The sequence below is a fragment of the Leptodactylus fuscus genome, chromosome 10 (assembly GCF_031893055.1).
Source record: "Leptodactylus fuscus isolate aLepFus1 chromosome 10, aLepFus1.hap2, whole genome shotgun sequence".
NCBI lineage: Eukaryota > Metazoa > Chordata > Amphibia > Anura > Leptodactylidae > Leptodactylus > Leptodactylus fuscus.
Window position 1 is genome coordinate 19,712,733 of NC_134274.1, and position 16,966 is coordinate 19,729,698.

The following is a 16,966-nucleotide window of genomic DNA, read 5'->3' on the forward strand; positions in this document are numbered from 1 at the left end:
ACGGGGAGAACATACAAACTCCTTGCAGATGTTTTTTTTGCCCTTGGCAGGATTTGAACACCAGGACTCCAGCGCTGCAAGGCTGCAGTGCTAACCACTGAGCCACCGTGTGCAGGGGAGGTGACTTAAAATAATAAATAGATATACTCACCTCTCATGGGCTCTGCATCCTCTCCGGCACACAGTATTATGTCCCTTAGTGGCCCCTGCACACAGTATTATCCCCCATAGTGGCCCCTGCACACAGTATTATCCCCCATAGTGGCCCCTGCACACAGTATTATCCCCCATAGTGGCCCCTGCACACAGTATTATCCCCCATAGTGGCCCCTGCACACAGTATTATGTCCCATAGTGGCCCCTGCACACAGTATTATGTCCCATAGTGGCCCCTGCACACAGTATTATCCCCCATAGTGGCCCCTGCACACAGTATTATGTCCCATAATGACCACCCATGAACAATTATTATACTCTGGTGTCTTTTCAGACCCCAGAGTATAATAAACGGAGACCAAGGGTGATACAAACATAAAAAACACTGTAACTTACCTATCTCCCGCTCCGCTGCAGTCTTTGGTGGCGTCGGCCACCTTCAATGACGTACGGACGTCACATGACCCGGACCTAGTTGTGTGATGTTTATTATGTTCTCTTACCTTTCCGGGGCCTCCGATCATTATACTTGGGGTTCTGAAAATAGTATAATAATAGTGCTTGGGGGCCCCGCGGTGTCACTTACCGATCCCAGCCCCTGCCGGTAACAGCCTATTAAAAAAAGAAAAAAAAGGCAGGGGTAGCGGCTGTCGCCAGGCCCCTAATGTCCCAGGCCCTGTGGCAGCCGCTACCCCGGTAGTTACGCCACTGCTGATGGGCATATAATCCTGTTTGGGGGGGGAGGACACTGCTGGGCATGTAATACTGTGGCGGGGGACACTGCTGAGCATAGATGCCAGCAGTACCCCCAAAGATCTCCTGCGCCCCCTTAAATGCCAGGAACACCCAAAGGACCCTGTCTCCCTCCATGCCAACAGACTCCTATACCACCCTAAACATCAATCCAATCCCCCAGACCCTCCAGGATACAGTCCCATGTAAAACATCACTCTCTTTTCAGCCTCACCCAACATGCAGTCCCATGTAACTACATCACTCCTTCCCTCAGCCTCATCCAACATGCAGTCCCATGTAACTACATCACTCTCTCCCCTCAGCCTCATCCAACATGCAGTCCCATGTAACTACATCACTCTCTCCCCTCAGCCTCATCCAACATGCAGTCCCATGTAACTACATCACTCTCTCCCCTCAGCCTCATCCAACATGCAGTCCCATGTAACTACATCACTCTCTCCCCTCAGCCTCATCCAACATGCAGTCCCATGTAACTACATCACTCCTTCCCTCAGCCTCACCCAACATGCAGTCCCATGTAACTACATCACTCCTTCCCTCAGCCTCATCCAACATGCAGTCCCATGTAACTACATCACTCCTTCCCTCAGCCTCATCCAACATGCAGTCCCATGTAACTACATCACTCTCTCCCCTCAGCCTCATCCAAAGTGCAGTCCCATGTAACTACATCACTCTCTCCCCTCAGCCTCATCCAACATACAGTCCCATGTAACTACATCACTCTCTCCCCTCAGCCTCATCCAACATACAGTCCCATGTAACTACATCATTCTCTCCCCTCAGCCTCATCCAACGTGCAGTTCCATGTAACTACATCACTCTCTCCCCTCAGACTCATCCAAAGTGCAGTCCCATGTAACTACATCACTCTCTCCCCTCAGCCTCATCCAACGTGCAGTCCCATGTAACTACATCACTCTCTCCCCTCAGCCTCATCCAACGTGCAGTCCCATGTAACTACATCACTCTCTCCCCTCAGCCTCATCCAACGTGCAGTTCCATGTAACTACATCACTCTCTCCCCTCAGCCTCATCCAACGTGCAGTCCCATGTAACTACATCACTCTCTCCCCTCAGCCTCATCCAACGTGCAGTCCCATGTAACTACATCACTCCTTCCCTCAGCCTCATCCAACATGCAGTCCCATGTAAGTACATCACTCTCCCCTCAGCCTCATCCAACATGCAGTCCCATGTAACTACATCACTCTCTCCCCTCAGCCTCACCCAACATGCAGCCCCATGTAACTACATCACTCTCTCCCCTCATCCAACATGCCGTCTCATGTAGAACAAACCTCCCTCTCCCCTTCCATCCTCCATTACCACGCTACAATCCCCTCTGCTTTCTCTTCTCCAGCTCCATGTGCTCGGCTTCCTCTATACAGCACCGAGCAGTGATTGCCGAAACCCCGCCCTCATTTGAGAGGTCACGCCCCTTCCTGTGACATCATACCTACCAGGAGCAACTCCATTCTAGTCACGACCCTTTGTATACACTCCATAGCTCTCGGCCCTTTAACAATGGATGGAGAGATCCTGGCCGATTGTTAATGGCCGAGGCCGGGCAGCGGCGGGGAGCTGAACGGGGAGTCTAGCTTACAGGAGACGAGCGATGAGCTTGGAGTGTGAACAGCGTCCAGGACCTGAGCACTGACTAAGGTCGGTGGATGGAGGGATGTTCAGGGACTTTATGGGCAACTTGTACGGGGTCTGATAGGGGCTGAGGATGGGGCTTTGTTGGCTGCAGCGTCCTCAGTGAGGAATGTCCATAGACATGTATAGAGATCAGGATCACACATGGACTCACTGCAGGGACCTGCGATTATAAAGCTCTGCAGGGCTGCCACTCATTTACTAAGATGCGATGTGATTTATATTGCAATTATATTTATTAACATGTCTGGACTTTGTATGCATGAAGGGTTAACCTGTTACTATACTAATCTCCATATTTCAGTCTTGTATTATAATATAGGATCCAATCTTGGGGTCACTTACTTATGACTTAGAAATATCAAATGTCTTTTTTAACTTATGCATCTTCTACATATATCAAATATATATATATATATATATATATATATATATATATATATATATATATATATATATAATTTTTATTTACCTTTCTAATTTTTGGGATAGTTTTTCCTTCCCCTAACTTTAATAAAAGCTCAAATAATTTAGACTTCCAATTCATTAATTTAGTTGCTTTATTTATTTGTAAGATTTTTATTTGCAAGAGTCTAACTTGGTAATATTTGTAGTAAACAAAAAAAAAAATATATATATATATAATATATATATATTCTTACCCTAAAGACATCACTATTCTTAGTAATGTGGAAATAATTGATACTAAACTACTATATTTAGTTATGTTTGGTATTTTTTTTGTAAACCTCTCTTTTGTAGCTTTGTTATAATATTGTATTTTTTCCCTTTTAATGTAATTATAGTTTTTAAAGTTTCCTACAAGTATGGTTCTAGTTATTAGTTGTATTTGTATCGTTTTTATGTTTATTAATAAGAATTGATGTGTTAACTCATTCACTAATACATTATATATAATACACCACACACACTTGAATTCTTTCTTTTCCATAGTACTGATCACTTTTTTTTTTTTTTTTTTTTTTTTTTTTTTAAAAAAAAACCTTTTTCACTAAAATGGTGGGGTGTTTGTTTTTTTTTTTTGGAAATTTTCAGTTTTAAATCCACCTTTGATAAGCACAGATACTATTAAAAAGTTAATTAGATTTGCAGGTGTGAGCAGCAGTCTGGGACTTTGGAATCACTTTAAGAGTGTGAAGGGTTAAACCCCCTTTGGTGGGATTTTAATTAAGTGCAAATAAGGCTGGGAAGATTTTTTTTTTTTTTTACTTAATTTAGCAGTTCTCACTTTAGGGGGCTCTTTGTATGTAAAGTTGGGTTGAGTAGGGTGTTAAATTCATTTTGCAAAGAGATATATAAGGAAATAAAGACTTAGTGTCTTGTTCTTGCAGACCAGGTTATTCTGCCTTTTACTGTGTTGATTTTCCATGAAATGGAGCTTGAAGGGTTGTGGTGGAAAGGACAGCTTGCTGCAGACATCCATCAGGCTCTTCGGTATAAAGTAAGTAGAATATCCGGTGCTTTTTTTTTTTTTTTTTTTTCTCTGATCTTTGTTTTATTATATATATATATATATATATATATATATATATATATCTTTTAGTAAGTTATATACAATCTAAAGTCTCCTAATAAAATATTACACACACAGACAATAAATATTATGAGTCAAGCAGTTTTATTTATTTATTTTTTCTTATTTTTTCTTATTTTTGACAGGTTTCCTATATATTTTTAATCCCTAGTATTTGTATTTCTTTTCTTTCCACCCATTCTACAGAAGGTCAGTAATCCAGGCAGATAGGTTGACAGCGGCCTCTGCCTTGTGTAAATTATATTGCTGAAGGGAAGATCCTTGGTGTTTTATTGTCTCACAAGTCTCCTAGCTGTGTCTGAGTTGAGGCCAGCTGGTTACTTCCCCATGTCTCAGTTCACACTCCAGTGTTAAGTAGCAGGGAGCCTTTAGTTTCCTTTAGGGCATATGTATTGGAAAATAGTTTGTGATCCGGCTCTGGGGTGCTGCCACAAGTAGATTTTCACGGTTTTAATCTCTTTTGTTACTCAACAGCACGCTGGGGGTTGTCCCTCAAAAAAACAGCAAACTGGCCAGCAATTGCAAAGGCTTCTTTTGTTGCTACAAGTGTCCTGCTTCAAGGTGGTGGAGGCTTTATATACCCCTGGCCTCTTGTTCTTCTGTCCAGAGTATACAGGTCCTTGTCCCCATACCTTTTTTATATATATCCAGTGACTTGCTCATGATAGCGATTGTAACTTTTTGTTATATTTTTGGGCCTCCACTCTCGATTCCTTCCGCTACGCGGTTGAGTGGATTAGGTTGCTGTGGTTACCCCCGTTAATTAATTTGATGAATTACTTTTCTACGCGGCTCAGTCATGTCTAAAATCTGCACAACTCTATTAGTCTTCAGGCATTTAAAAGAAAACCCTAAAACAATAGGGTGTTGTGTGAGAAGTTTTGCCTACAGTCCTCGGTATGTGCTTTAGTTTTGCCCCTGTAGGCCGTTCCTGAAAGGAATTTTGCTAAGCTAATTATAAATGCGATATCCTGAATTCACTCGGGGTATGAACCCGAAATAACAATGGGAAACACTGTGTTTGTCTGGGCAGGCCCTTGAAGTGGGGCATTAATAATGTTTATCTCTGGCTGTCAGTGGGACATCTGCCCTTGTATGGCCACTTTTACGTCAAGTTCACACATATTGGCAGAGCACAAAACCTCACCATAAAATGCCTGATGATTATAGGCTTGTGATCTTCCTAGGACTGATTTTTAAATTGTTTTTTATTTATTTTTTGGGGGCAGCAACTTATCACCCTTGGGAATAAGGATTAATAGGGTTATCCAGCCTTTTACAGTCTATTCTTAGGGTAGGCCATCAGTATTAGATAAGTGAGGGGTTCGGTTTTTTTTTACTATTGATGACCTATCCTAAGCATACGTCATCTGTAAAAGATGAGTAAGGGTCCAACACCTGGGACCCCCACTGATCAGCTGTTTGAAGGTGTCATGCCGTGACTGCTTCACTGTTTACGTTGCACGCCATTTGTTTCATAGCGGCCATGCAATGTCATTTCAGCCTCGTCCCGTAGGAGTGAATGGGACAAAGCTGTAATAACAGTACATGGGGCTATGAAACCATCCTCACACTATGTAAACAGTGAAGGGTTGATGGTGTTCGCAGTAGCTCAGCGGCTGCTTCAAAACGCCCATCATCCTGGGTGTCAGATCTATATTGATCTTTTATTGATGACCTAACATGAGCACTGGACATGCCTTTTAAGGCTGAGTTGCATTTTTTTGTGGGGAGGAGGGGGGGCAGGAAAGCCTTAGGGTGCATTTACACTTCGGATACGCTGACAGATTTTAAAACACGTTCAGAATCAGCGGCGTATAAAGCAGATCCCATTCATTTCATTGGGAGCCGGCATACGAGCGCTCCCCATTGAAATGAATGGGCTGCTTTTTTCTCTACGAGCGCTCCCATTGAAGTGAATGGGAAGTGTTTAGAAGCGCTCGCGTGTACGGCTCGGAATGAGCCAACCACTTACGCCGTGTGAAGGGGCCCATAGAGAAAAAAGCAGCCCATTCATTTCAATGGGGAGCGCTCATATGCCGGCTCCTATTGAAATTAATGGGATGTGCTTTATATGCGCTGATTCTGAAAGTGTTTTAACGTTCAGAATCAGTCAGCGTATCCGAAGTGTGAATGCACCCTTAGGCGGAAGTACAATTGCCTCCTTTATCTCCCATTTCTTTCAAAGCCAGTCTTAGCTTTGACTCAAAGTATAAATATGCCTGCCTTCAGATATTGTGTTATACCAACCTGATGAAGGAATCAAGTTATTCCGAAAACTTTTCTGCAACATGTGGTCTCTGAACATGTCGCAGCTGTAGATAATAACTACATGTGAACAAACCTATGTGTATAAGCTTAAAGGTATAACCCCCTTCAAGTAGCTTTTCCAGATAACACTGTATTCCTCTTCCACAAAGTGTGTGTGACTGGGATCTTATATCCTGTGCATTTGTCTGCAGACTTAAATTACATCTCTGCTGTCTCTGTTTACTTAGGAATTGAAGCTTCCGACCTACAAAGGGCAGTCTCCCCAGCTGAACGTAAGGCGCTACTTTGCGGACCTGATAGCTATTGTCAGCAATCGATTTAAGCTGTGTCCTACTGCTCGCCATCTCGCCGTCTACCTGCTGGACCTGTTCATGGACCGATACGATATCTCTATCCAACAGCTGCATATCGTGTCACTCTCCTGTTTGCTATTAGCAAGTAAGAACGCCTGTTCCTATATATGTTACATTTCTTATTGTTCTGTGTCCTGATTTGCATCGGCTGCAGGTAAACTGGATCACCTGTGAATTATTGGAAACCTTTGTATGCGGCTCCAGTCCAGATGAATGGCTGGCTGTTACAGATGAGTGGACACTGTTCGGATCAGCCAATCCGAACAGCACGCTCCCATAGAAATGAATGGAAGCACCTGTGACGCCAGCCGGCCGCCGGCAAAGTCCGCGTCACAGGTGCTTCCATTCATTTCTATGGGAGCGTGCTGTTCGGATTGGCTGATTCGAACAGTGTTCGCTCATCTCTACTGGCTGTACATCAAGGGTTAAGAGGCTATTGCTGTTCGTGGCAACAAGCCAGAAATAAAACATTGGCTCTTGAATGTATATGTGCTAATCTGATGTATATCCTCACATTGTTCTCAGAGACTATATGATCCAGATCAGCTCAGTCTACCATTCTCATATCAGTCATAATAATGTGCGAGTGTCACCTCCAGGACCTGTACTTGTTGGGCGCCAAATTTGCCCAAAATTACATTGTTAATAAAATTTAAAAAAAAATCAAATTCTTTCCTAATCTTCAGAATTCTGCCTCAATTTGTGCTATACAAAAATTGGTGTCCATGCATTGTGCTAGATTTGTTACAGGTTTTAGGTGCTGTTTTTACATTCATTAGGTCAAATGAATGGGTCTAAACAGGAGCGCGTCTCAAGCCGCAGACGCTGGGAAAAAAAAAAAATCGAAGTCAGTGGGAGCTGTTTTTGCAGGCGGATTCCGCGTCAAAATCCGCGTGCAAAAAACTCAGTGTGAACATACCCTAAATGTTCCAAATAGAATTGATGGGTTCCCTTTTAAGCTGCCTAGATTTGTAGCTTTTAAAGATGCTTTGACCTAGTTGAAATTTAGGGGCAACACAGTGGCTCAGTGGTTGGCACTGCAGCCTTGTGGCGCTGGAGTCCTGGGTTCGAATCCTGCCAGGAACAACATCTGCAAGGAGTTTGTATGTTCTCCCCGTGTTTGTGTGGATTTCCTCCCATACCACAAAGATGTACAGATAGGAAAAAAAGTACATTGGGAACCCTATATGGGGCTCACAATCTACATTTAAAAAAAAAACAAAAAACAGATCTTGTGTTGTGTTCCCTGTATTCTGTGGTTGATACTAGTGTTGAGTGAATAGTTTTCAAAACTATTCGTCAAATTCCTCGCTCCCATAGGAATACATGTAAGCGGCCGAACACCAAGGGGTTAAGCACTGTGAATCTTTGCCGGCCGCTAACACGCATTCCTGTTCACTCCACACTAGTTGGTACCTATCCCAAACTGGTCCAAGGCAGGACAACTGGTTAATAGAGATGAGCGAACACTGTTCGGATCAGCCGTTCCAAACAGCACGCTCCCATAGAAATGAATGGAAGCGCCTGGCACGTACACTTTGCCGGCGGCCGGTCGCCGTTCCAGGTGCTTCCATTCATTTCTATGGGAGCGTGCTGTTCGGAACGGCTGATCCGAACAGTGTTCGCTCATCTCTACTGGTTAACTCATGACAGTTCATGGACACTGAGGGCACATTGATCTGTATGCCATGGGAGCAAGGGTGAGTCTATCATCACCACATGTAGCACAAACTGCTAAAAAGGTTCATGCTGGGCATTACAGGTCTTGTGGTTTCTGTCTTGCTGAATTGGCGCTGTTTTGGTAGCATGTAGGGAACCCTCACTATAGTAATCGTTACCTTTATGGCCCTGAGGCCCGGTTCACATCTGCGTGCGGGCTATTCCATTCAACTGTCTGCATGAAATATGCGGAGAGAAGTCCTGCAAGCAGCAGTTTTCTCTCTTCATTTTTCGCGTGGAAACCATACTGACCCCATTATAGTCTATGAGGTCTGCAGGTTTCTATAGGTGCCCAAGCGGACTCCCCGGAAACCCGACGTAGATGTAAACCGGGTCTTAGACTGTCAATCTTGCTGACATGTCATCGATGGCTGCAAAATTCCAGCTTTCCATTGGCTTCTATGCAGACACCTAACCCTTAATGTGGGTGACTGTTCCTCTTTTTCCTTGTTTTGATAAATCTTTTTCACGATCCTTCTATTTTTTTCCACCGTTTCTGTGTCCTGGATGCCTGATATGTTGTAAATAATGGTCAATGCCTGGCACCGGGGACTTTTTCATGTCTTGATTTACATGACTTTGCTATCCTCCAGTGTAACAGTGGGGTTACTGTTTGCAGTGAATGGAGTAGTCTCCTGTAGAGAAGGATTTGTGTAATGCCTGTAAATGGTATGCATGTAGCTGCTGGATAATGTGATTTTATGTATAAAGTGGCTGCATTGTAATACCCGCTGATCTGTATAAATGATGGCGTACAGCGCTTGGATCAGGAATCTGGCGTCATTGCTTCTCATTATTATTGAGTTTTAAAGGGTCACTTTGTGGCGGTGGTATTCCAAGCATTCATTAATTCTACTTTCCCATCAGCCCGTGTACACGGCAATACATGTACAGTATATATGAATGTAATGTGATGTATGTGAAGGTCCCTGTGTGACAGTTTTGTCATTTTGTCAAAGTTTGGCTCAAAAATATACTGGCTTGAGTGAACCTGGACATGGATTTAAGGGCCACTGTGGGTATTATCCTACAGTCAACCCACCCATTGCAAAAAGCAGTCGAAACCATCTCGTATGACTTTTATCTGTGTAAACAACAGTGCTGAACCCGCAGCAAGATATCAGTCTGCTGCGGGCACAAGACGCTACATGCTACAGGTTTTTCTGCAGTATGTGGATAGGATTTGTTTATACATTGTATCTGGTTAGCCATTGGCCATTCCACCGCAGGTAACCTGATGTAGCTGTGCCATGTTTGTTCCTGGCCTAATAGGTGCTGCTCTAGGTTAGGTTGGGCACATGCCGCAGAAGGCATGGTTGTGGCCCTTGGAGAGACAAATACTTGGATATCTGCCTATGGGGAAAAGCTCGGAAAGAGGATAGGTGTACATCGAAATGTTATCAGCGTTAAAATATATAGGGACACTTGAGTTGAGGAAGGCCTGGCCAAGTCCACTTGCAGCCATCATTCATCTTGGACTGGCTTTATAATTGTTTGGCTTTCCATTGGACCCTGATGGACTATTGCCATAGGTCAGTGCAATGGATCCAGCACATCCATCTTGCTTACATTATGAATGGAAGCCATAGTAAATGTAAAGCACCATGGAATTAATGGTGCTATATAAATAAATAATAATAATAATCGTAACATACATATATATATCTTACCAGTAACTCTGACCTCCAAAGGACCCCATTGACTATAATGGGGTCTGTTGGGTGTCCGTCTTTTTAAGGCTGAGACCGACAGAGGATAAAGTCCTTTGTGTAAGGTCTTTTTTCGTCAACCGATTTCAGGTGGTGACTCCAATGCAGGTATTAACCTAGCCTTAAATGTATTCTTATTGTCTTTTGGTGTGTGGGCAACCACCCTACAGAACGTCTATAGAAAATTTGATGCATGGTTCATTTCCTTTTATCTTAATCAGGTAAATTTGAAGATAAGGAAGACCGCGTGCCAAAGCTGGACCAGCTGAATAGTCTGGGATGTATGACCAACATGAACCTGGTGCTCACCAAACAGAACCTCCTCCACATGGAGCTTCTGCTGCTGGAAACATTTCAGTGGAACTTGTGCCTCCCAACTCCTTCCCATTTTATAGAATACTACTTGTCCATTGCCGTGATCGACACTGACCTCCATGATGGCTGGCCCATGATCTGCCTAGAAAAGACCAAAATTTACATGGCCAAATATGCAGACTATTTCTTAGAAGTATCTCTGCAAGGTGAGTCTTTGTGTCTCCTTTTATGTTGGCCCAGCCAAGGCTAAGAAGAAATCTTATAAGGAAGCCTTACCATTGTTTCTTGGTTTTCTTTTGCAGATCATATGTTTTTAACTTTCCTTCCATCTCTCGTGGCTGCGGCGTGTATTGCGGCCTCTCGAATGATCTTACGGCTTATGCCGTCCTGGCCTACCAGATTTCACCGTCTCACTGCGTACTCCTGGGATGTCCTTGTGCCTTGCATTGAGAGATTACTTGTGTACGTACCTTGATTGGGAAGTGAAGCTATACATTGAAATTGTAGACTGTAGCCTGCAGAATATGGCAGCCTGTACTCTGCTAATAAGCACTTAATATATCCCAGAATTGTCTAATATGTTATATAGGCCGCTGTTTATATTAATAGCATGCCCATGCTGCATCTTGTGTCCCCGCAGGGTAAAACATTTTAAGGACTAGTTCAAAGGGGCAGATTTTGACAGCGGAATCCACGTCATAATCCGCCCCTTTACAATGGTGGTCTATGGAGACCACTAGTGTTCTTTTTTTTTTCAAAGTAGCGAGCAGCGCTTTCTTCAGGCGGATTCCGCGGCTCGCTGAGCCACGGCTTCCGCCTGGCAGCCGCAACCTCCGGCGTCGGCCCATTCATTTGGGCCGACTCCGGGGTGGGGGAAGCCGCGACATCGTGGCAGGCGGGTTTTGACCATATTTTGACTTGGCTCCCAGAGTCAAACTATGGTCAAAATCCACCCCCCGTGTGAACAAGCCCTAAGATAATAGTTTTATTCAGGAGGAAAACCGTATATTATATGGTTGCTGCAGTTTATGGTGCATACCAATTTTGTGCAAATTTTAGACTGTTTTAATATGAAAATAAATAGGAAATTGTGAAAATATTGGTGCAAATCTAGCAAGTGTAGATTTTTATTTATTTATTTAAAATTTTTTGAATTTAAAGGGATTCTACCATTAACACCCTTTTTTGTAAATAAGACGTCGGAATAGCCTTTAGAAAGGCTATTCGTCTCTTACCGTTAGATGTGATTGCCGCCGCGATGTTCCTTAGAAATATTGTTTTTTTACCGGTATGCAAATTCGTTCTCTCGCAGCAATGGGGGTGGGCCCCAGTGCTGGAAATGCGATGGGGGCGTCCCCACTGCTGCTCGAAAACTGCCTCTATCTTCTGCTGGATCCTCCCCTTTTTTCTTGGGGGTCCCCTCCGACGCCTGCGCAGTTGGCTCTGCCAGTGAGACACTAGTAGAGCTGACTGCGCATGTCCGCGGCCATAGTTCCGACGCCGCAATTGCACGCATGCGCAGTAAGCTCTACTAGTGTCTCACTGACAAAGCCAATGCGCAGGCGTCGGAGGTGACGCTGAAGAAAGAAGGGGAGGATCCAGCAGAAGATAGAGGCGTCCTGGAGCCTGTTTTCGAGCAGCAGTGGGGACGCCCCCATTGCTGCTAGAGAACTAATTTGAATACCGGTAAAAACCGGTATTTCTAAGGAACGGCGCGGCGGAGATCACATCTAAAGGTAAGAGACGAATAGCCTTTCAGTGCATAACCTATTTGAAGGGGCAGCAGCGATTCCTGAATGCTGTTTCCGTGGCCAAGGGACATCAAGTTCATTAGACACATGACCTGATCACGGATTGGTCCCATCCCAGTACATAAGGTGAGGTGTGATACCAAGCACAGCTGTTGCCAAAATGTATGGTGCTGTGCTTGGTAAGTATTGAAGTGACTGCAGCCTCTTCAAATAGCTGTTGTTTGACCCACGCCAATCTTTAAAGTGGTTGTCCAAGAAATACAGAACTGTGTCAGGAAGCTAGGGAAGCTGAAATAAACAGATACTTGCCTGTCCCCAGTGCTCCAGTGTCCCCCACCACTGTCAAGTCCAGCGGAACCCGGGGGCTTATTCTGGCCACACGTGACCATTGAATCACTGGAGAGGACCCGGGTGGTCACTCGAATACATCACCTGTGACAACTCTGGTCCATTCCTGTGACTGCTAAGGCCACTGATTGGCCTCAGTGGTCACATGTGGTGAGGTCTTTTGCTGGGACAAGCCCCCAGGTGCTGCTAGACAGCTGCAGGGGCATCGGGGACAGGTAAGTATGGATTGGTTTTTTTCTTTGTTTCACTTTTCCTAACTCCTGTCACAGTTCTGTATTTTTTGGATGACTCTTTTTATTAATAGGGATGAGATATCAATGAATAAGTCCTGGATAAAAAAAAAAGCGCTGCGGGAAAAACCGCCGCAGCATCACGGTTCTTCCCACATCACTTTAGACAGAAAGTTTGCAGAGGTTTCCTTTCTGTTACAATGATACCAATAGGGAATAGCCGACGTTTCTGTTGGTATGATTGTCATGCTGCGATTTTCAAAGCCGCACCGGTTATGGAAATTGCGGCACATTTGCACCGCAGATTGTACCACAAAGGGACCATGGGATTCGCGAGAATCCCATTCACTGTGCCCTGACAGTAAAATACTGCGGGCAAATCACGGCATTTACATCCCGTGGGGGTTCCAATAAATAAGTTGAAAGTATCTGTATTCTTCGGGCGTTTTTTTTGCGGTGTAAGAATTGTCTCCAGTTTAAAATGATATTCTGGGCATAAGAGGTCCCCTATACAGCTATATGGACAGGTCTTTACCTGGGCATTATATGTATTATACTTTTACGCTTTCCTAATTTACCATTTCTTTTCCATGTAGTGCCCATGACAATGACGTGAAGGAAGCCAGCAAGCACAAATCTCAGCTGAGCCATGCAGCGACTCCATGTCTATTTCCGCAGTCCCCTGCCCCACCACAAACCCACGTCCAGCAGCACATGCCTCACTTTCTGCATTCCCAACACCAGCTGCCGTTTCATCACCAGCCAGCTCCTCAACAGCCCAGCTGTCAGCAGATCGTGTCTGCAGCCCATACATCGGCATTCCCTCTTCAGACCTGCTCCTCTGTCCTGACCTCCAGCGTCCAGTCCCGGGCGCACATACAGACTGCTGCCAGTGTTTCGCTAGCCGCCGTGCCCCTAGAAGTAAAACCCTGCATAGGGGTGTCTTACAACAGAAACTTTCCAGTGAATGGACACTACTCCTGTGTCACTCAGTGTTTTGAGAGGTGATGAAGGCCTCTTGTAACTTCTTGCCCTGCTTGAGCAATACATACTGTGAAACCTGTAGTGCATACTTTTTGTTTTTGGGATTCCACCCCTTACTTTAGTGATGTAAGACCTGTGGAAGTATCTGTTACTCGAGCAAAGAAAGTCAGAGATTCATTTTAATGTGAGACTCCTTGGCCAAACCACTCAATGGTGCTAAAGAATGGACTGACTGCCTAGGACACCCAGCACAATCTTCAGGGAATCGTTTTTGGGGTTTTTTGTTATGAAGAAGATGTATAGTGTTAATACGTAGAAATGTTGCCTATCCGTGAAGACGCAGAAGCTTTACTTCACCCATCACCAGCATCATGCCTACTACAAACTGGTGCTAGTTTATCTTATGAACGGTTACTCTACTGGTAAATGTTGGAACGTTGCTCTAAAAATTCCATTATACCTCAATTTTTTATTTTTTTTTAAAGGCAATCTTTCACACTAACTCAGGGAAATAATATATATAACTCTTCATTGTGCTGCTGGTGTTTTATTTAACATAGGGTTAGAACTTTATATGATTTTGCTTCTATCCAGCAAAAATTTTCATTTTTTTTGTAAGCTGCTTTTCGGCCCTGGATTCTTTTGCCGAAACCGCATGTGGTAGCGGTGTAGTGTAACTTATATTCAAATATATACTGTGTGCTGTTACAAGAACAAATGTGAAATTTGGGAGTCAACCCTATGGTTACTTTTTAGACGAGGTTTTGACACAGTAGGTAGGATTAGATATAGAGTGTCGTGTGACGTCTTGACAAGCCAAATGACGATGACCAAACTGGAGTCCATTATTTGGGGGTTTTGTAGACCTGTTTTATGAGTCACATCGGTAACCAATTTTTGACCCCTCCAGTAGAGGTGACCACACAAGAACCTCCAGGACTCAAAAGTGGTCCCAGATTTCAGACCCCATGCAGCTCAAATGACTTGTCTGATCAAAAAGCCCCTTTAATGTCATGCCATTGGGCCGGGAAAATTTAGGCAAAAAAAGCTATTGAGGTTTAGTAAGGATCAGCTGTTACGGAAATTACTGTCTCAAGCAAAAAGTTGCTAATTTTTTTTCAAACTTTTTGCTATCCGATTGTCCAAATATTGTATAGCTATGTGATATTTCTATTTTATTACAGGTATTATTTTCGTAGTGTAGAAAGGAAATCCCATTCAGCTTCTTTAATCATAGTTTAGTAGAGTTTACACGGTTCGTTTAGATATCCTGGGCCTCCTGTATAGAAAGTAGCGGAGACAAAAATCCAAGGCCTTGTACAATGAAAGTCAAACAGGTTACGGCCACAATTGTGGGTAGATCGGATTGGTCTTTGGGTATTTGAACCAGTTTTTATTTTTGTCAGTGTCTGTACATCAGGCCCATAATTGTGATTATTCAAGAAGTGCCCAAATACAAAGGAATCCTCATTTTATGAATATAGCATTCCAGCTTGAGGACTTCTAAAGTGTCTTTATTTAACTACCTCAAAGCTCTGCCCTAACTTGAATAACTTTTGAGCCCGACTTTTAGTATATTATAGTTTTTGTTTATTATGTGTTCAAAAAAAAAAATTTTGTACATTTTTTTTTTTTTTTTTTTTTTCCACCAACTACTATAGAACGTACTAATTACTAACACTGGAGCTGTTCTTTGGCAAGAAAGGGAACAATATAGAAAAAATAGAATTGATATCCAGATATATGGAATCTGTACATAGTCCTTTTTTGGAATTTTTTTTATTATTATTATTATTTTTTAGGCAACATTTTGACTTCAAAAATCACTACAATTTTCTTTTTTTCACTTTTCTTTTTTTTATTTATTATGTAGCATAATAGGTTTGTTGTGCAAAGACATAATTGTTAAGAGGAAACAAAAATAGCCAAAGCTATGCTCATGAAGAGCTGTTCATTGAGAGGGCTTGACCACCACATGTTACATGTTTGAATGCAGAAGCCAAATTGTTGGGGGGTGGGGGGGTCAGTGGGATGTCTAGAAATTGTTGGAGTATTAAACCACAACAAAGATTTCTGGGTGAGTGCTATGCACTTTGGATTTTTTAATAAACCTTTTCTTTGCCTAATCGTTTGTTGGTTTTCATTTTTACTAAATCGTGCCCCATAGGGCTCGTTCACACGTGGACAAAGGGGCGGATTTTGACAGCGGATTTCGCTTCAAAATCCGCCCCTTTACAATGGTGGTCTATGCAGACCGCCGGGCTTTCCACTAGCGGCGGGCTGCTACTAGCGAAGAAAAGAAGCGACATGTCCTTTCTTCAGGCGGAAGCCGCGGCATGCTGGACCACAGCTTCCGCCTAGCGGCAGCACCCTCCTGTGTTGGCTCATTCATTTGAGCCGACATAGGAGGGGAAAGCCGCAATGGTCGTGGCAGGCGGGTTTTGACCAGGGAGAGACGCGGCTCGCCGCGTCTCTCGCTGTGTCAAAACCCGCGCGGGCGCCCCACGTGTGAACTAGCCCTAAATATCAACATCAATGGTGTGATCTGCTTGATTGTTTCCTTCCCCTTTCCTTGATTTTCAGATGATGATAGACATTAGGGCACTTTCACATCTGCACCCGGTGTCCAGTTTGAGCAATCTGGCCGGTTTCCGTCTTCTGCCGGAAACTGGAGATGAGACGGAAACCCGCGGAGAAACTTTTTTTTTTTTTTTTTTTTTTTTTTTTTTAAGTCGGACATGCAAGACTCTGTGTCCGTTTTTTTAAAAAGAGTTTCCCCACGTACAGGCAGAAGAGGCACACGGGCGGTCACCTTTGCAAACCCATTCAAGTGAATGGGTTTGAAAATTAACCAGGTTTCCGAGTCCTGTCCAATTTCACAGGGCAAAAGGCGGAACCCGGACGGATTGCGTAAACTGGACATCAGGCGCAGGTGTGAAAGCGCCCTTAATGAGTTGGTTAAGGCTCTATTTACACGTGGCAAATTTTCATTATCAAAACACATTCTGGCAAATTCATCATTTCCTTATTTCCAAATTCATCATTCCCTCCTGATATTCAGACACACGTTTGGCACATGGCCTTTCCATGCACTAATTTTGCACCTCTAGCCCTGATCTGTGCCTCCCCCACCATGTTCTGCGAATGTGGGTGGTAC

At 43.7% G+C, this 16,966-nt stretch overlaps 1 protein-coding gene across 1 annotated transcript; it reads left to right on the top strand.

Moving 5' to 3' along the window:
* The first annotated feature begins 2,412 nt into the window (after positions 1–2,412).
* On the top strand, positions 2,413–14,066 carry CCNJ (cyclin J). Its single transcript, XM_075258622.1, has 6 exons — positions 2,413–2,580; positions 3,927–4,036; positions 6,628–6,838; positions 10,403–10,702; positions 10,799–10,958; positions 13,422–14,066. Exons 2-6 carry the CDS (start codon positions 3,968–3,970, stop codon positions 13,831–13,833), a joined length of 1,152 nt encoding a protein of 383 aa, XP_075114723.1. The 5' UTR covers positions 2,413–2,580; positions 3,927–3,967; the 3' UTR covers positions 13,834–14,066.
* Positions 14,067–16,966: the final 2,900 nt, after the last annotated feature.